The sequence below is a fragment of the Oncorhynchus masou genome, chromosome 17 (genome assembly GCF_036934945.1).
Source record: "Oncorhynchus masou masou isolate Uvic2021 chromosome 17, UVic_Omas_1.1, whole genome shotgun sequence".
NCBI classification, from domain to species: Eukaryota; Metazoa; Chordata; class Actinopteri; order Salmoniformes; family Salmonidae; genus Oncorhynchus; species Oncorhynchus masou.
Window position 1 is genome coordinate 8,647,628 of NC_088228.1, and position 21,376 is coordinate 8,669,003.

The window sequence follows — 21,376 nt, forward strand, 5'->3', positions numbered from 1 at the left end:
ATTTGTTCTCTTCTCCTTGATATCTGTTTAATTGATTTAACTAGGTCAGTCAGTTTAACTAGGCGATATCTAGTTACAGTGATAAAGACAGATTAGATGTTGATTTATTTATTGTCATATATAATACCTATTCATTCATACATGATCTCCTCTTCCCCCTTCTGCTTCACCAGCCACCTCTTTGGCTCAACAGATCCCTCCATCTTTGGGGTGTCGATCCCTATTATGTCTGTTGTGAGTATCTCTCATCTTTGCATCACTATATCCACGTCTTGGAATGAGTCTGTTATCTTTATGGCTTTACGGTATCTTTGTTTTGTCTGGTCACCAGCCATGCTAGGTCAGTGTGTCTTCAGGTTATTCTGCTCTCTTTGTGGGAATATGACCTATCAAAACATCCACTTGCCTCTTTAATTCTTAGCATCAGCCGTTTATTACATGTTTCTAGAAACACACATGGGATATATACTCACAGGTAATATAGTGCATTCAGAAAGTATTCAGACCCCTTCACTTTTTCCACATTTTGTTACGTTACAGCCTTGTTCTAAAATGGATTCAATTACATTTTTTTCCTCATCAATCTCTACACAATACCCCATAATGACATCACAATACCCCATAATGACAAAGCGAAAACAGGTTTTTAGAATTTTTTTGCAAATATATTTAAAGCTAAAAACATAAATATTCTGACCCTTTTGGTATGAGACTTGAAATTTAGCTCCGGTGCATCCTGTTTCCTTTGATCATTCTTGAGATGTTTCTACAACTTGATTGGAGTCCACCTGTGGTCAATTCAATTGATTGGACATGATTTGGAAAGGCACAGACTTGTCTATGTAAGGTCCCACAGTTGGCTGGGCATGTCAGAGCAAAAACCAAGCCATCACGTCGAAGGAATTGTCCGTAGACTTCAGAGACAGGATTGTGTCTGCACAGTTCTGGGGAAGGGTACCAAAAATGTCTGCAGCATTGAAGGTCCCCAAGAACACAGTGACCTCCATCATTCTTAAATGGAAGAAGTTCAGAACCACCAAGACTCTTCCTAGAGCTAGCCGCCTGGCCAAACTGAGCAATCGGGGGAGAAGGACCTTGACAGGGAATGGTTCAAGAACCTGATGGTCACTCTGACAGAGCTCAAGAGTTCCTCTGTGGAGATGGGAGAACGTTCCAGAAGGACAACCATCTCTGCAGCACTCCACCAATCAGGCCTTCATGGTAGAGTGGTCAGACGGAAGCCACTTCTCTGTAAAAGACACGACAGCCCGCTTGGAGTTTGCCAAAGGCACCTAAAAGACTCTCCGACCATGAGAAACAAGATTCTCTGGTCTGATGAAACTAAGATTGAACTCTTTGGCCTGAATGCAAAGCCTCACGTCTGGAGGAAACCTGGCACCATCCCTACTGTGAAGCATGGGGGTGGCAGTATCATGCTGTGGGTTGTTTTTCTGCAGCAGGGACTAGGAGACTAGTCCGGATTGAGGGAAAGATGACTAGAGCAAAGTACAGAGAGATCCTTGATGAAAACCTGCTCCAGAGCGCTCAGGACCTCAGACTAGGGCGACGGTTCACCTACCAGCAGGATAATGACCCTAAGCACACAGCCAAGACAACGTAGGAGTGGCTTCGGGACAAGTCTCTGAATGTCCTTGAGTGAACCAGCCAGAGCCCGGACTTGAACCTGATCTAACATCTCTGGAGAGACTTAAACGAAGCTGTGTAGTGACGCTCCACATCCAAACTGACAGAGCTTGAGAGGATCTGCAGAGACGAATGGGAGAAACTCTCCAAATACAGTTGTGCCAAGCTTGTAGCTTCATACCCAAGAAGACTTGAGGCTGTAATCGCTGACAAAGGTGCTTCAACAAAGTATTGAGTAAAGTGTCTGAATACTTATGTATATGTGATATTACAGTCTTATTTTTTTATTTATAAATTAGCAAAGACTTCACACACAGGTCAAATATATATATATATATATTTTTTAAATGTATGTATTAGGGCTCCCGGGTGGTACAGCAGTCTAAGGCACTGCATCTCAGTGCTAGAGGCATCACACCAGGACACCCTGGTTCGAATCCAGGCTGTATCACAACCGGCCGTGATTGGAAATCCCATAGGGCGGTGCACAATTGGCCCAGCGTTGCCGGGGTATGCTGTCATTGTAAATAAGAATTTGTTCTTAACTGACTTGCCTAGTTAAATAAAGAATACATGTGATAATGACTGATACTGAGAATGCATGTGGAACAAAGGGGATATTTTGAAAGCAGTTGTCTGTTTGTTTTCATGTGACTGGCCATTTGGACCTTGATTTATGGACTAAAGTGTCACTGTTAAATACACACTGCAAATATCTTCTCTGTTTGAGTTGACCAAAGTAGGTTTTTCAATGAACGCTGTCATTTTCTGCGTAGCTCACTGTTCGACAGTTTACTGTCCGACAGATCACCCAAAAATCGTAGTTAGTAGTTTATTTGATGATGGAAATCCCGTCATTTATTTGGGGTAAAGGTCGACATATTGATTGAGTTATAACATGTCTAGATAAAGACCAACAGTACCCGTCAAATGTTTGCACACACCTACTCATATTTTCTACCTACTCATCTTTTATTTATTTTACTATTTTTCTACATTGTAGAATAACATTGAAGACATCAAAACTATGAAATAACACGTATGGAATCATGTAGTAACCAAAAAAGTGTTAAACAAATCAAAATATATTTTATGAGATTCTTCAAAATTAAGCCACACTTTTCATTGATGACAGCTTTGCAAACTATTGGCATTCTCTCAACCACCTTCATGAGGTAGTCACCTGGAATGCATTTAAATTAACAGGTGTGCATTATTAAAAGTTAGTTTATGGAATTTATTTCGCAAAAACCATCAAGCGCTATGATGGAACTGGCTCTCATGAGGACCGCCACAGGAAGACAGGAAGACCCAGAGTTACCTCTGCTGCAGAGGACACTGTTGGATTTAGTTCAAATGTAACATGTTTCAAGTTAAACTAGTTTGTTTGTATCCTGTTTAGTGAATGATTAGCATGTGTATTAATGGAGTTTAGGCCATGAAACTGTGTGTATGCTAATTTAGAAAAGGTTGAACTAATCAGATAAGAGGAAATTGCCTCGGATCAGAGAGCAGGGTCAGACCCAGAAGATGGATAGCTAAACAAAGAGAGGACCATGGGCATTCTACAGGGGAAAGGAGGGAAACTCATTGGGGTCATAAAATTTATAGCCTACAAGACGGTGGTGACTAAAAGGAGGGAAGAGTATAAGATGTGTTGTGTAACTTTCTAAAATGGATGCATTAAGCTGACTATATCCTTGGTAATAAACTCTTGAAACTTATCTTGAGCTTTTGGTCTCAATCCCTTATTGCAAAGAGGTAGCAATAGCATTTTTCTATTTAAGTGAGGATCCTTTCATGAGAGTTACCAGCCTCAGAAATTGCTGTCCAAATAAATGCTTCTGAGAGTTCAAGTAACCGATACATCTCAAAGTCAACGGTTCAGAGGAGACTGCTTAAATCAGGCCTTCATGGTCGAATTGCTGCAAAGAAACCACTACTGAAGGACACCAATAAAGATAAGAGACTTGCTTGGGGCAAGATACATGAGCAATAGACATTAGACCTGTGGAAATCTGTCCTTTGATCCAAATTTGAGATTTTTGGCTCAAACCGCCATGTCTTTGTGTGACACAGAGTAGGTGAACGGATGATCTCCTCATGTGTGGTTCCCACCGTGAAGCATGGAGGAGGTGGTGTGATGGTGTGGGAGTGCTTTGCTGGTGACACTGTCTGATTTTATTTAGAATTCAAGGCTAACTTAACCAGCATGGCTACCACAGCATTCTACAGTGAAACGCCATCACATCTGGTTTCCGCATTGTGGGACTATCACTTGTTTTTCAACAGGACAATGACCCAAAACACACTTCCAGGCTGTGTAAGGGCTATTTGACCAAGTAGGAGAGTGATGGAGGGCTGCATCAGAGGACATGGCCACATTTTTAAAATGTTTAACACAATCACCCAACCTCAACCCAATTGCGATGGTTTGGGATGAGTTGGACCGCAGAGTGAAGGAAAAGCAGTGCTCAGCATATGTGGGAACTCCTTCAAGACTGTTGGAAAAGCATTCCTCATGAAGCTGGTTGAGAGAATCCCAAGCGTGTGCAAAGCTGTCATTATATATATATATATATATATATATATATATATATATATATATATATATATATATATATAACCTTTATTTAACTAGGCAAGTCAGTTAAGAACAAATTCTTATTTCACAACGACTGCCTACCCCGGCCAAACCCTCGGGATCACAGCTCGGGATCAAAACAGGGTCTGTAGTGACGCCTCTAGCACTGAGATGCAGTGCCTTAGACCGCTGCGCCACTCAGGAGCGAATCGAGGCAAAGGGTGGTTACTTTGAAGAATCTGAAATATAAAATATATTTTGATTTGTTTAACACTGTTTTTGGTTACTATATGATTACATATGTGTTATTCCATAGTTTTGATGTCTTCACTACTATTCTACAATGTAGAAAATAGTAAAAATAAAGAAAAACCCTTGAATGAGTAGATGGGATCCAAACTTTTGACTGGTACTGTACATATTGATTTGAGTTATTATAACATGTCTTGACAAAGACCTACATATTGATTGGTTTGAGTATGATGTATCCCCCTAATGGTTAAGGTTAGGATTTGGGGTCATAAATCTGTTACCTCTCACCCTGTAGATGGCAGACCAGCAGGCGGCCATGTTTGGTGAGTGCTGCTTCGACATCGGTGATGTGAAGATCACCATGGGAACGGGCACCTTCATGAACATCAACACTGGGAGCAAGCCACACACGTCTGTGGCCGGTACGTAGCTAACTGCTTCATCACAGATCACAGAACTATGAGACCGATATTTCACCGCATGTAGAAATGTGGTTAACATTCTGCACATTTTTTTTAATCAATGAAACATTTCATCTCAATACAGTTTTCTGTTTTCAAAATTAGAATTTGTTACAGAGTGGACTAAGTTTGGTAGACTTTACCCTTTGCCAAAGTTATACAAAAATGGTCTTGTTTAGGAGTGCAAGGGTGAATTGAGTTATTGCACATGCGCGCTTCACAGAGTAGGCGTTCCCTAATGGAATTATGGAAATACATAATAAGATCTCGCTAGCTCATGCTTGGCTCTGCCCCCTGCTTGTTCTGCCCAAAAGGATTAATTTGCTGTCATTGGAAACGACAGGCTACGGTCTATCTTGGGTTAGTTATTCAAATGACTCAGATATGGACATAGTCCCACATAGCTAGCTAGAGACTACGTCCTGCCTCAGGGATGAACATGGTCTCACTTACCATCATCCTCAGTATGAGAAGTATGCTGAACAGGGAACTCTCCATTGAAATGGCTTTTTAGCTGAGGGCTATGCTTAATCTGTGACTAGGAAATTGGCCCTCAAAGTCAACATGCAATCAGGCCTACACACTCACTCATTCATGGACACAAGGGCTAAGTCGGGGCTGGTGAAAATTCTCCTTAAGAGCTACTGGCTGGGCAGGCTTTTGTTCCATCCCTGCTCTAACACACCAGATTCTAAACTGTAAGCAGGTTTATTCCACAAACATAAACTCAGCCCAGAGCCCTATGAAAGGGTTAAAGTTCCATCCCTGCTCTAACACACCAGATTCTAAACTGTAAGCAGGTTTATTCCACAAACATAAACTCATCCCAGAGCCCTATGAAAGGGTTAAAGTTCTCCATCACATTGGATTCTGGAGAGATCAGCGTCAGTCTGCAATAAATAAAACAATCTGGGGGGGGGGGGCATCCAACCTGACAGAGCTTGAGAGGATCTGCAGGGAAGAATGGGAGTCACTCTCCAAATACAGGAGTGCCAAGCTTGTAGCTTTGTACCCAAGAAGAGTCGATGCTGTAATCACTGCCAAAGGTGCTTCAACAAAGTACTGAGTGAAGGGTCTGAATACTTATGTAAACCTATTTTTGCTTTGTCATTATGGGGTATTTGTGTGTAGATTTGATGAGAATATAATAATTTAATCATTTGTTAGAAGTAGACGGTAACGGAACAAAATGTGTAAAAAGTCCAGGGAATACTTTCCGAAGGCACTGTAAAGTGTAAAGTGTATTTTGTGGCTTTTGCTGAATACGTTCAAATGATCTAAACCCGCGCTTTTGCAACTGCCTGTAAATACCCACAATCCATTTCAAAGTGAATAATGGCAGACCCCCGTGGCAAATGGCTTTTTTTTGCGTATAGGCCTACTGTACCTCTGATTTAACTGTGGCACATTGGTTTGTGTAGACTCTGGTCCTGGATGAGACCGATGTTTTGATTCGGTTTTATTTACTGCAGTGTCTATTATTTGTCCAAACGCTTTCTCACTCTATATTGATGTAGAATTTTCACAAATGTCTTAGTAGATGTCATTCTCAAACACTCTTAAGAATTTCTGAAAATGGGAAAATGACCATATCTAAGTTCTCGCTTGTCAGAAAATGTACAAATGTAGTGTAATATTTTTTCTGGTGGTGTATATAAACAGATTTTAATAAGATTTTATGTTGCTACAATTCTGTCAATTCCATTTTTAAAGGGGCAATAACTTAAGTGATAATGCCCTCGAAGCCGGTGTTTGGAGGATATGTTGGCACGGGTGTTGTTAGGCTCGAGACAAAGACGAGGGCCGGCAAACCTTACCACTATATCCTCCAAACTATCATGCTTTTAGGTAAAGAGGATCATTTTGTACATGTGTTAGAATGAGTTGGACCAATTCCAGTCCCCTTGTTTAGGGGGTCCTTGGTCCTCCCCTGAACCTGCTTCGGGGCAGGCTAACTCAGGGCTAACTCCATTTATCCTGAATGAAGTGTCGTTTAAAGAGTTGAGGACCAATGAAATCTCATGAAGATCATTAATTTGAGGAAGACGACCGATTTAAATATTTTATGAATCAAATGTTTTTGTTGGTGTAAAAAAAAAAAAAATATATATATATATATATATATATATATATATATATATATATATATATATATATATATATATATATATATATATATATATATATATATATATATATATGTCATGTTAAAATACCTATCACATTACACATTTAGTAATGACAGAATGCATTTGAAACTTCATGCACCGTACTAAAACGTTTGTATGACCATACAATTAGCCTATTTTATCAATAGCAGTGGGATCAAAGGTGCTTGTGCATTCATAACCACATTAAAGACGGCATTTAACAATAACAATAACTTATCAATATAACTTCTCTTTCATTAAGATTTTTGGCACAAATTCAAATTTAGCTCTGACTCCCCCATGGATTGATGTTTCAGAATTGTCTCAATGAAGAGTTCGGGGTTTGACTAGACACGTGTAACGCGCAGTTACCAAGCCTGCTAGAGTTGGCGACAGGCGGACGAGCATTATCCACCATCGTAGTACAGATGAAGCCTGAGAAGGAATGTGAAGCTAACTGAAGCTGGTTAGCTTTAGAAACCCAGAGAAGATCTAACTTGCTTTTGTAGTACATAACACTCACATTCCCAGGCTTTTCATTTTGTTTTTCTTTTCACAAATCTTTTTTGGGGGGGTATTCCCTCTAGCTCAGTAAACAACAATATCAATAATAATAATAATAGAATAAGACACTTTTACAAAAAAAAAGTATGCAGTTCAGACATGTCCCAGGTTGTCATGGAAATCTGTTGCTTGTACAGGTCTCTACCCTGTTGTGGGGTGGAAGATTGGCCCAGAGGTAGTGTATCTAGCAGAGGGCAATGCAGCAGACACTGGCACAGCCATTAAGTGGGCACAGGAGCTGGGTGAGTCTGACCACTGGCATGATGCCTGTTTGGCAACAATCCAGGAGCTCTGTAATTAGGATATTCTCAAAAGTAAGGGGAAAGACACCAACCATGCGTAATTCATATATTGATTCATATATTGATATTTGATAGAAAAAGGGCATGAAAACACAATGTGCATATAAGTTCATATTTATCCCATAGTTTGGTGATATCAGAGGAAGTGACATCAGTTGTGTCGTTCCAGAGCTGTTCTCAGATGTACGGGAGACAGATGCCATGGCCAACAGTGTGGCCAACTCGGATGGTGTGTGCTTCGTTCCCTCGTTTAGTGGCCTGCAGGTGAGTGTGTGTATGCGCACAGGAATGATTGAAGTGTGTGTGTGTGTGTGTGTGTGTGTGTGTGTGTGTGTTTGCTTGCACAGACACACACACACACGCACGCGTATACTGTGTATTGGTTTCACAGTGAGAGTGTTAATGACAGTTGGGTGTGCCATCAGCCTATGGGTTTTGTGGGTGTTTCTGGGTGACCTTGGAAGTAGTGTCATGATTAATGTGTCTACAGCGTTGTCACAACAGCGTTGTCACTACTGTGTTGTCACTACTGTGTTGTCACTACAGTGTTGTCATAACAGCGTTGTCATAACAGCGTTGTCACTACAGTGTTGTCATAACGTCGTCTTTTCCTTCTCTGCCTACCTTTGTTCAACCAGCTTTTGTAAGTTTTGTCTCTTATTCATTTCATGTGAGTTGTCGCTCCCAAAACATGCTGGAATAATGTTGTTTGTGTATATGCCTTTGTTTATGTGTGTGAGATGTTGTTTATATATGCTCTTGGGTTTGGTTATTTATTTGTGTGTATGTATATATGTATATATGTATATATGTATATATGTATATATGTATGTATATATATGTGTGTGTGTGTGTGTGTGTGTGTGTGTGTGTGTGTGTGTGTGTGTGTGTGTGTATATATATGTGTATATATATGTGTATATATATGTATATATATGTCGCTCTGGATAAGAGCGTCTGCCAAATGACTTAAATGCAATGTAAAATATGTATGTGTGTGTGTATGTATATGTAGGGCCCTATAAATTCAGTACAATGTTTTGCCTGATTCCGTTTCCTGTTTTTCCTATTATTTTCTGGTTTTGCCTTTCAAAATCACACCTTTTTTTTTCAATAGAAAAACAACCAAATTGGATGTTCTATGTCCACAACAATGATTAAACCACATCAGGAGATCACTTTTGAGGTCTATGTATATAAAAAAAAAAATACATTTAGATTTTTCGGTGTAGTTACCCTGTAATGGCAGTGTGCAGCAGCCAGAAAACCGTTGTTTGGCTCGCTGTGTTTCTGTGGCAATCATGTGATTGCAGAGTTTGCAAAACAAAATGGCCACTGGATTGATGCGAATAATCCTGATCTCATTCTGCCAGGCATATAGGCTACGTTGTCGTTTACATTTAACTGAGGAGGTTTTTAGGAAAGCCTTTCTTTCTCTGCTAGCAGAAGGTTATCCTTAGCATCATCGCTATCGGCTACACAAAGTTTAGACATACGCGTGTACCCCCCACCCACACACACACACTGCTGTGCCGTTGCAGGACAATACAAATCACTGTTGCATTTTGTTGATGTCTCATGATTAACTTGGGCAAGTTAATTAATTTTGTAATAAATTCAATACATTTATTTGAATATTGTTGAAGTCCATTGTAATATCTAGATTCCGTGATTCTGTTCGCGTTCTCCACATCGTAGATTTTATAGGGCCCTAGCTATGGTGTGTTAGTGTTAGTGTTGTGTCCTCACTATGTATGTTTAACGTGTTTGTGTGTTCACCAGGCCCCTTTAAACGATCCCAAAGCATGCGCCTCTTTCATGGGCCTAAAACCATCCACAACCAAGAGTCACCTGGTCCGAGCCATTCTGGAGTCTGTTGCATTTAGGTCAGTGTGTTTGCTTGAGAGTTTGTGCGTGCCTACGTGTGTGCGTTGATGTGTGTTGGCAATATTGGTCAACACACATTAATATAAAATTCTGAATTTATCCATAAAGATGAATTAATTGTGAAATGAATGCGGGCACAAGGGACAAAATGGAGTTTTGAAGACCAAAATAGTAATAAGTAATCTATCTGAAGGTTCAGTGCCTTCGGGAAAGTATTCAGACCCCTTGACTTTTCCACATTTTGTTATGTTACAGCCTTATTCTAAAAATGATTAAATAAATACAAAGCCTGAGCAATCAACACACAAAATTCCATAATGACATCACAATACTCCATAATGACATCACAATACTCCATAATGACATCACAATACCCCATAATTCAGACCCCTTGACTTTTTCCACATTTTGTTAAGTTACAACCTTGTTCTAAAAATGTATTAAGTCCAACATTTGTCTCAGCAATCTAGACAATACCTCAAAACGGACAAAGCAACAAAAAAAAAATGTTTTTGGGAAAATGATCCTAACCACACAGCCAAGACAATGCAGGAGTGGCTTCGGGACAAGTCTCAAAGTCTGGCAACAATAATCATACCACTCTCAAAATAGGTCACTCATTTTACCCATTCTAACGTTCAATCAAACAGTAACTGAATGCCTTGATGCCTGTCTGCCTGCTTTATATAGCAAGCCACGGCCACATGACTCACTTTTGTAGGATCGATCCATTTTCGTGAACTGGGTAATGTACCTAATAATAAACTGTCCACGTGTATATTTGAAGATGGTATACACTGATGTGTGTGTGTGTGTGTGCCATTTCGTAGGAACAAGCAGCTGTATGAGACGATGCTTAGAGAAACACACATTCCCATCAGGAAGATCAGGTAGGCCTACAGTGGAGTACTCCCTATACGTTTCAGATCATCTCAAACCATTCTTTAGATTGTGTTGATGTATTGATCGGTGATTGTTACTGATTTTACGGATCTCTCCACAGTGCCGTGAATAAGTATTTGTCCCCCTTTTCACTCAATAACTGGTTGTTCCACCTTTAGCTGCAATGACTCCAACCAAACGCTTCCTGTAGTCGTTGATCAGTCTCATGTTGCTGTGGAGGAATTTTGTCCCACTCTTCCATGCAGAACTGCGTTAGCTCAGTGACATGTGTGGGTTTTCAAGCATGAAATGCTCATTTCAAGTCCTGCCACAACATCTCAATTGGGATTAGGTCTGGACTTTGACTCGGCCGTTCCAAAATTGCAAATGTGTTGCTTTTTAGCCATTTTCACGTAGGCTTGATTGTGTGCTTTGGATCATGTGTCTTGCTGCGTCATGTGTCTTGCTGCGTCGCGTGTCTTGCTGCGTCACGTGTCTTTCTGCGTTTTTTTTTTTAGCAAACTTGAGTCCACTTTTTGAACGAGATGGGTCCCCTTATGTCTGGCTAAAACCAAACACAAACCTCAGGAAAGGACCTTCCCCAAACTGTTGCCACGTAGTAGGAAGCACAGAAACGTTTAGAATGTCTGCTGTAGTGTTAAGATTTCCCTTCACTGGAACTAAGGGGCCCGAACCATGAAAAACAAACCCCCATTTATTGCTCCTCCACCAAACCTTACTGTTGGCATTAAACATTGGGGCAGGTAGCATTCGGTATTGCGCATAGTGATCTCAGGCTTGTGTGTGGCTACTCGGCCATGGAGACCCATTCATGAAGCTCCCGACGGACAGTCCGTGTGCTGACGTTGCTTCCAGAGGCAGTTTGGAACTCGATAGTGAGTGTTGCGACCCGAAAACAGACCATTTTTACGTGCTACGCACTTCAGCGCTCTGCGGTACCGTTCTGTGAGCTTGTGTGGCCTACCACTTCGCGGCTGAACCGTTGTTGCTCCTAGACGTATTCACTTCACAATAACAGCACTTACAGTTGACCGGGGCAGCTCTAGCAGGGCAGAAATTTGATGAAGTCACTTGTTGGAAAGGTGGCATCCTATGACGGTGCCATGTTGAATGTCACTGAGCTTTTCAGTAAGGCCATTATATTGCCAATGTTTGTCTATGGAGATTGCATGGCTATGTGCTTGACTTTATGCACCTGTCAGCAATGGGTGTGGCTGAAATACTAATTTGAAGGGGTGTCCACATACTTTTGTATTTTTTATATATATATATCTGCCTGCCTGCCTGCCTGCCTGCCTGCCTGCCTGCCTCCCTCCCTCCCTCCCTCCCTCCCTCCCTCCCTCCCTCCCTCCCTCCCTCCCTCCCTCCCTCCCTCCCTCCCTCCCTCCCTCCCTCCCTCCCTCCCTCCCTCCCTCCCTCCCTCCCTCTTGAATCCTCAATGTTTTGTGTGTGTGAGACAGGAGTGTGCATATATATTATATTATATTTATATATTCTGAGGTGCATGTGTGTCTGATTTATTATTTGTGTGTATGCAGGGCAGACGGTGGCATTTGTACCAATGACTTTGTCATGCAGCTGACGGCGGACCTGTTTGGCAGGAAGGTCGCTCGGCCGACCCAACACGAAATGTCCTGCCTGGGGGCAGCCTTCGTGGCTGGACTGGAAGTTGGTACGTCCCGCGCACACACACCACACACACACACGGTGGCTAGGAAAAACTCCCTAGAAAGGCCAAAACCTAGGAAGAAACCTAGAGAGGAACCAGGCTATGAGGGGTGGCCAGTCCTCTTCTGGCTGTGCCTGGTGGAGATTATATCAGAATATGGCCAAGATGTTCAAATGCTCATAAATGACCAACATGGTCAAATAATAGTTATCACAGTGAACATGTCAGGGTTCCATAGCCACAGGCAGAACAGTTGAAACTGGAGCAGCAGCACGGCTAGGTGGACGGGGGACAACAAGGAGTCATCATGCCAGGTAGACCTGAGGCATGGTCCTAGGGCTCAGATCCTCCGAAAGAGAGAATTAGGAGAAGGAGACAGGAGAAATACTCCAGATATAACAGATTGACCCTAGCACCCCGACACATAAACTACTGCAGCATAATGATACCCCCGAGGACAACCCCGGACAGGGCCAAACGGGTAGGATATAACTCCACCCACTTTGCCAAAGCACAGCCCCCCCATCACTAGAGGGATATCTTCAACCACCAACTTACCATCCTGAGACGAGGCCGAGTGTAGCCCACAAAGATCTCCTCCACGGCACAACCCAAAGGGAGGGGGGGGCAACCCAGTCAGTCAGTCAGTCAGTCAGTCATGTCAGTGACTCAACCCACTCAAGTGACGCACCCTTCCTTGGGACGGCATGGAAAAGCACCAGTAAGCCAGTGACTCAGCCCCGGTAATAGGGTTAGAGGCAGAGTGACTCAGCCTCTGTAATAGGGTTAGAGGCAGAGAATCCCAGTGGAGAGAGGGGAACCGGCCAGGCAGAGACAGCAAGGGCGGTTCGTTGCTCCAGTGCCTTTCCGTTCACCTTCACACTCCTGGGCCAGACTACACTCAATCATATGACCCATATGAGATGAGTCTTCAGTAAAGACTTAAAGGTTGAGACCGAGTCTGCGTCTCTCACATGGGTAGGCAGACCATTCCATAAAAATGGAGCTCTATAGGAGAAAGCACTGCCTCCATCTGTTTGCTTAGAAATTCTAGGGACAATTAGGAGGCCTGCGTCTTGTGACCATAGCGTACGTGTAGGTATGTACGGCAGGACCAAATCGGAAAGATGGGTATGAGCAAGCCCATGTAATGCTTTGTAGGTTAGCTGTAAAACCTTGAAATCAGCCCTTGCCTTAACAGGAAGCCAGTGTAGAGGGGCTAGCACTGTAATATAATAATGAGTAATATAATCACATTTTTTGGTTCAAGTCAGGATTCTAGCAGCCGTATTTATCACTAACTGAAGTTTATTTTGTGCTTTATCCGAGTAGCCGGAAAGTTGAGCATTGCAGCAGACTAACCTAAAAGTAACAAAAGCATGGATACATTTTTCTGCCTCATTTTTGGATAGAAAATGTCAGATTTTTGCAATGTTACTACGTAAATGGAAAAAAGCTGTCCTTGACACTATCGTGATATGTTCGTCAAAAGAGAGATCAGTGTCCAGTAACGCTGAGGTCCTTCACAGTTTGAGATGACTGTACAACCATGAAGATTAATTTTCGGATTCAACAGAATATCCCTTTGTTTCTTGGGACCGAGAATCACTGCAATAGAAACATAATCTCCCCCTGCCTCTCTCTCTCGCTGCCTCTCTCTCTCACTGCCTCTCTCTCTCTCTCGCTGCCTCTCTCTCTCTCTCGCTGCCTCTCTCTCTCTCTCGCTGCCTCTCTCTCTCTCTCGCTGCTCTCTCTCTCTCTCGCTGCCTCTCTCTCTCTCTCGCTGCCTCTCTCTCTCTCTCGCTGCCTCTCTCTCTCTCTCGCTGCCTCTCTCTCTCTCTCGCTGCCTCTCTCTCTCTCTCGCTGCCTCTCTCTCTCTCGCTGCCTCTCTCTCTCTCGCTGCCTCTCTCTCTCTCTCGCTGCCTCTCTCTCTCTCTCGCTGCCTCTCTCTCTCTCTCTCTCGCTGCCTCTCTCTCTCTCTCTCTCTCGCTGCCTCTCTCTCTCTCTCTCTCGCTGCCTCTCTCTCTCTCTCGCTGCCTCTCTCTCTCTCTCGCTGCCTCTCTCTCTCTCTCGCTGCCTCTCTCTCTCTCTCGCTGCCTCTCTCTCTCTCTCGCTGCCTCTCTCTCTCTCTCGCTGCCTCTCTCTCTCTCGCTGCCTCTCTCTCTCTCGCTGCCTCTCTCTCTCTCGCTGCCTCTCTCTCTCTCGCTGCCCTCTCTCTCTCTCTCTCTCGCTGCCTCTCTCTCTCTCTCTCTCGCTGCCTCTCTCTCTCTCGCTGCCTCTCTCTCTCTCTCTCTCGCTGCCTCTCTCTCTCTCTCTCTCGCTGCCTCTCTCTCTCTCTCTCTCGCTGCCTCTCTCTCTCTCTCTCTCGCTGCCTCTCTCTCTCTCTCTCTCGCTGCCTCTCTCTCTCGCTGCCTCTCTCTCTCTCTCTCGCTGCCTCTCTCTCTCTCTCTCGCTGCCTCTCTCTCTCTCGCTGCCTCTCTCTCTCTCTCTCTCTCTCGCTGCCTCTCTCTCTCTCTCTCTCGCTGCCTCTCTCTCTCTCTCGCTGCCTCTCTCTCTCTCTCTCTCGCTGCCTCTCTCTCTCTCTCTCTCGCTCTCTCTCTCTCTCTCTCGCTGCCTCTCTCTCTCGCTGCCTCTCTCTCTCTCTCTCTCGCTGCCTCTCTCTCTCTCTCTCTCTCGCTGCCTCTCTCTCTCTCTCGCTGCCTCTCTCTCTCTCTCTCTCGCTGCCTCTCTCTCTCTCTCGCTGCCTCTCTCTCTCTCGCTGCCTCTCTCTCTCTCGCTGCCTCTCTCTCTCTCTCTCTCTCTCTCTCTCTCTCGCTGCCTCTCTCTCTCTCTCTCTCTCTCGCTGCCTCTCTCTCTCTCGCTGCCTCTCGCTGCCTCTCTCTCTCTCGCTGCCTCTCTCTCTCTCTCGCTGCCTCCCTCTCTCTCTCTCTCGCTGCCTCTCTCTCTCTCTCTCTCGCTGCCTCTCTCTCTCTCTCGCTGCCTCTCTCTCTCTCGCTGCCTCTCTCTCTCTCGCTGCCTCTCTCTCTCTCTCTCGCTGCCTCTCTCTCTCTCTCTCTCTCTCGCTGCCTCTCTCTCTCTCGCTGCCTCTCGCTGCCTCTCTCTCTCTCGCTGCCTCTCTCTTGCTCTCGCTGCCTCTCTCTAGGCTTCTGGAAGAGTCAGGAGGAGCTGAAGAAACTACAGCGCACTGACCGAGTCTTCCTACCCCGGAATTTGTACAGAATGGGTGATGGGGGCACGGAGGGCGAGTACACACCCATTCTGCAGAGATGGGAACAGGCGCTGAAACGCTCCATGAACTGGTACGGCAATCCCTGAGGCTCGCAGGACAGTGAGACGGACGTAGGCTTACAGTTGGGTGGACGGACAGACGGGACCTCTGGTGCTGCTAACCGAAGCCCAATGACTGCCTCTATGATGTCTGACCTCTCAGTAGTATCTCATTCTCTCTGTCTATGGGTTGGCCAGATGGGAAAATACTTATTTTTATTTTTTGTTAAATCGTATTATTCGAAGTAAACACTTATCTGACATTACTAGATCTGTAAAATGTAGTAAAATCCAACTGTGTTATATTAGTGACTATGTCAAGGAAGGAAGGATAGGACGAAGGAGGATGCATTTGAAAAATATTGGAACTGTGTTTTAGGACCGAGTGGACCTCTAATGCTGTTGAACCTTATGACCTTCTGACTTGAGGCCCTGGCCAGGCGCTCAATATTATCCCATACAACCTTACCTAACTCATTACAGCACACGAGGAAAATGGTTTTTGAACGTTTCACGACTGTGAACTAAACTGTCTTTCTCGTAGTAGCCTCTCCCTGTTCCAGTGTTTTCATTGTGTCTGCTGGACACCACCCAGGTGTCTCGTCTCTCCCTGTTCCAGTGTTTTCATTGTGTCTGCTGGACACCACCCAGGTGTCTCGTCTCTCCCTGTTCCAGTGTTTTCATTGTGTCTGCTGGACACCACCCAGGTGTCTAGTCTCTCCCTGTTCCAGTGTTTTCATTGTGTCTGCTGGACACCACCCAGGTGTCTCGTCTCTCCCTGTTCCAGTGTTTTCATTGTGACTGATGGACACCACCCAGGTGTCTAGTCTCTCCCTGTTCCAGTGTTTTCATTGTGTCTGATGGACACCACCCAGGTGTCTCGTCTCTCCCTGTTCCAGTGTTTTCATTGTGACTGATGGACACCACCCAGGTGTCTAGTCTCTCCCTGTTCCAGTGTTTTCATTGTGTCTGATGGACACCACCCAGGTGTCTCGTCTCTCCCTGTTCCAGTGTTTTCATTGTGTCTGATGGACACCACCCAGGTGTCTCGTCTCTTCCTGTTCCAGTGTTTTCATTGTGTCTGATGGACACCACCCAAGTGTCTAGTCTCTCCCTGTTCCAGTGTTTTCATTGTGTCTGATGGACACCACCCAGGTCTAGTACTGGAATAGAGATGAGCTACAAGAGAACTGAACCAAACCATGTGACCTCAGGTGGTTACTATCCACCCATGCTAGAACCAATGGATTCCCATTGAGACCAATACTCTGTGGATTCCCATTGAGACCAATACTCTGTGGATTCCCATTGAGACCAATACTCTGTGGATTTCCAGTGAGACCATAAATACACGGTTTATGAGATACAAGATTGGCTCACCTTCTGTGGGCCTTCATATATATTTTTGTGTTATTATTTAAAATTGGAATCATAAACTATAAGCAAATTACAGTATATTAATTCTTATGGTCATAAATTGAATGAATGGTCCCTTCTCAGATATCAGCAGTAACTGCTCTCTACGGTGTACTCTCTCTATTGCCTGGTTGGTTACCCCGACTCCCTGCTCTGGTCAAACGCTTACGCCAGGCCTGCTGACGTTAATTTCTTCTCCGAGTCTGGATCTGAGTACCTCCCTGACAAGATCTAGAATATAAACGCATTTGAACTGTTCTGACCCTGAATAAAAACCTACATGGACCTTAAAGTGGCAGGTAGCCTAGTGGTTAGAGTTGGACCTTAAAGTGGCAGGTAGCCTAGTGGTTAGAGTTGGACCTTAAAGTGGCAGGTAGCCTAGTGGTTAGAGTTGGGCCTTAAAGTGGCAGGTAGCCTAGTGGTTAGAGTTGGGCCTTAAAGTGGCAGGTAGCCTAGTGGTTAGAGTTGGGCCTTAAAGTGGCAGGTAGCCTAGTGGTTAGAGTTGGGCCTTAAAGTGGCAGGTAGCCTAGTGGTTAGAGTTGGGCCTTAAAGTGGCAGGTAGCCTAGTGGTTAGAGTTGGGCCTTAAAGTGGCAGGTAGCCTAGTGGTTAGAGTTGGGCCTTAAAGTGGCAGGTAGCCTAGTGGTTAGAGTTGGGCCTTAAAGTGGCAGGTAGCCTAGTGGTTAGAGTTGGGCCTTAAAGTGGCAGGTAGCCTAGTGGTTAGAGTTGGGCCTTAAAGTGGCAGGTAGCCTAGTGGTTAGAGTTGGGCCTTAAAGTGGCAGGTAGCCTAGTGGTTAGAGTTGGGCCTTAAAGTGGCAGGTAGCCTAGTGGTTAGAGTTGGACCTTAAAGTGGCAGGTAGCCTAGTGGTTAGAGTTGGGCCTTAAAGTGGCAGGTAGCCTAGTGGTTAGAGTTGGGCCAGTAGCCCAAATGTTGCTAGATCGAATCTATGATCTGACAAGGTAAAAAAATCTGTCGTTCTGTAAATAAGAATTTGTACTTAACTGACTTTCTTAGTAAAATAAATAAATAAAGCAATATGTGTCCCTCGCCTTTTCAGTTCGCTGCAGCTGGTGACTGGAACGAGCTGCAGCAAACACTCAAACTAGACATTTTGTTTCTCTCATTATCTTCATTCAAAGACTCAATCATGGACACTCTTCCTGACAGTTGTGGCTGTTTGTGTGATGTATTGTTGTCTCTACCTTCTTGCTCTTTGTGCTGTTGTCTGTGCCCAATAATGTTTGTACCGTGTTTTGTGTTGCTACCATCATTGTGTTGCTACCATCGTTGTGTTGCTACCATCGTTGTGTTGCTACCATCGTTGTGTTGCTACCATCGTTGTGTTGCTACCATCGTTGTGTTGCTACCATCGTTGTGTTGCTACCATCGCTGTGTTGCTACCATCGTTGTGTTGCTACCATCGTTGTGTTGCTACCATCGTTGTGTTGCTACCATCGTTGTGTTGCTACCATCGTTGTGTTGCTACCATCGTTGTGTTGCTACCATCGTTGTGTTGCTACCATCGTTGTGTTGCTACCATCGTTGTGTTGCTACCATCGCTGTGTTGCTACCATCATTGTGTTGCTACCATCATTGTGTTGCTACCATGCTGTGTTGCTACCATCGTTGTGTTGCTACCATCGTTGTGTTGCTACCATCGTTGTGTTGCTACCATGCTGTGTTGTCATGTGCTGTTGCCTTGCTATGTTGTCTTAGGTCTCTCTTTTATGTAGTGTTGTCTCTCTTGTCGTGATGTGTGTTTTTGTCCTATATTTATTTTTTTATTAAAAATATATATTTTTAATCCCAGTCCGTCCCCGGCCTTTTTGCTTTTTGGTAGGCCGTCATTGTAAATAAGAATTTGTTCTTAACTGACTTGCCTAGTTGAATAAATCAATAAAAAAAATAAACATAGAGAGAAATAACATATTGGAAGTCATGTAAAGGCTCTATAAAGGCTCATACATACTTATAACAAGATATAAAGCATTATACTGAAAGTATGAAGTAAATTATTACACAATCTTTTAATCAGTCAGTGTTGGTAGACCGTGTCAGTGCCTCATTGCAGTGCCCCCCTTGTCCAGGAGAGGGAGCTAGTCACTGCTTTTCAACAGAGTTCAGGAACACCATGGACAATTCTATGCCTATGATGCATATACTGTACGCAGGGTTGGCTCTCAAAAGGCTTCCTCTCCTTGTCTCCTCTCCTCTGTCTCCGCACTAATACGAGGGTCGTGTACGGTGGTAGGCCACTGGGGCACTTGTTTTCACTGATCCAGAACTTTTTCAGCGCAGCGTAATGAACGAAGGAAAGGTGACAAGGAGACTTGATAGGATTTGATAGAATTACATAATATAATACTTTTGAGAATCAACCCTCATTTGCCTGCATGCTTGAATCGGAAACGCTTGTTTTTATGTATGTTTAATGTTCTTACAGACACTGATTATTGTGATTGTGGTTTACATGAATTGGAAAGACTTTAACTGTTATTGGAAAGGAATATTGCACAGTGTTACTTTATCCCCGTGTACACTTATGAACTAAGAGAAAGTATCTGTTGTCCATGTTTCTGGCATTTCAATGGATTGAGTGCTTCCAACAGCCTACATGGAGATTGTGCTGCTTAATTCTGGCCCTTATGGGCCACCATACCCTAATGTACTATTGGATATTTGTGACATTTTTACAAATGTATTTTGTATTGCTGTCCATCTCTCTCCATTTCTGTTGTCTGCCTACCTTTTTTTCCCTAAAGAACATCAAATGCAGGAGATTACATGTTAACAAATAGGATGCTGATGTTTTAACACTTGAACAAGACTATTTGAAACCCTACTCTTTATGGATAACTGTTGTTAAAAGAGTTGCCAAGTACTTACTTGTAAGCACGATACATTTTTGATTTGTCTATACATCGTTAACCATTTATCTGTGGATACAATTGGGAGAATAGTGTTGTGTAATAATGGTTACACGGTTTAATAGTAACATTAAAAACTTATATGATATAAATGATTGTACTTTGTGGTCAATTACTAGCCTGTGCTGAATCACTGTCTCTTTCTGCTTTTTTGTTGATGTCCTGCTAAACATTGGCATGGAACACATTGAAAATGTACTTCCCAGAGGAGACTGTCAGCCCCTAAAAACATGGGAAATGCAGTTCCACAGAAAGTTGGTCAATTGGCTTAGAGCAGAGGTTTATGGGAAATCACTTGCACCCAGAGACTTGTGGGAAATGGAGCCCTCAGATGCCATTTTAATGATTGGCTCTCATCAGCGGCAGTGATGCTGTCACTGTTGCCACGGCAACGGAAGGATGAATTGAGAGAGAAAATTAACTGTATTCTTGCTCATTGTGCTGGTATGAGAGAGAGCGGGGGGAAACTAATTGGGCACACAGAGAAGGGCTCTGCAGACAATGAGAGGAGTGTGAGTGTGTATGATCTCCCTCTTGCTAACACATACACACAGGTCCTGTTTTGCCTGTGGGTTGATGTCGCAGGGTAAATGTGTTAGAGTTAGAGACCTGGGCCATGAATCAATACACTAATCCCAATATGTCAAAACATATTTACTCTGTGTGCCAGAGAATCAATTTGCTTAAGTGTGTGAGTGCTTGAGTGAGAAGCGGCAGGTAACCTAGTGGTTAGAGTGTTGGGCCAGTAACCGAAAGGTTGCTGGATCAAATCCCCGAGCTGACAAGGTCAAAATCTGTCGTACTGCCCCTGGACAAGGCAGTTAACCCCACTGTTCCCCCGGGCGCCGAAGATGTGAATGTCGATTAAGAGGGGATGGGTTAAATGCAGAAGACACCATTCAAATGTGGAAGATTCAGTTGTACATCTGACTAATCTTTCCCTTTTAATTTGGTGGTTGCATATATTTGTCCTGTTTCACAATGATTTCCAAATCAACCCTGTAGCAATTCAGATGAAGTGCCTTGCTAAAGGGCACATCAACACACGGGTTGGAGTGTGGTCTTGGTGGTAATTATGTTCGATAGCTGTACTTCACTCTCCCTTGGGTCCACAAATCCTGCTGTGATAGGATTCTGTGCTATCTTTATCTCTCTCTCTCCCCCTCCCTCTCGCTCTCTCTCTTACTCAGCCTGCTTACATTGTATTTAAGTTATTCTGTATTTCCATGGCAACGGCAATTGTTAAAAGCACCAAATATTTAAGTATGTAGGCCACAGTAGCATAATATGTAGTCCACAGTAGCATAGTATGTAGTCCACAGTAGCATAGTATGTAGGCCACAGTAGCATA

General features: G+C 43.7%; 1 protein-coding gene across 1 annotated transcript in view; it reads left to right on the forward strand.

Annotated features, from left to right (window-relative positions):
- The window catches only part of gk5 (glycerol kinase 5), a 27,575-nt gene extending 7,458 nt beyond the window's left edge, over positions 1–20,117 (forward strand). The window contains exons 9-16 of the mRNA XM_064992163.1: positions 174–234; positions 4,776–4,902; positions 7,793–7,897; positions 8,127–8,221; positions 9,740–9,843; positions 10,675–10,734; positions 12,286–12,419; positions 15,559–20,117. Of these exons, the coding sequence (XP_064848235.1) occupies positions 174–234; positions 4,776–4,902; positions 7,793–7,897; positions 8,127–8,221; positions 9,740–9,843; positions 10,675–10,734; positions 12,286–12,419; positions 15,559–15,731 (859 nt within the window). The 3' untranslated portion in view covers positions 15,732–20,117. The remainder of the gene's footprint in view (positions 1–173; positions 235–4,775; positions 4,903–7,792; positions 7,898–8,126; positions 8,222–9,739; positions 9,844–10,674; positions 10,735–12,285; positions 12,420–15,558) is intronic.
- The last annotated feature ends 1,259 nt before the right edge of the window (positions 20,118–21,376 follow it).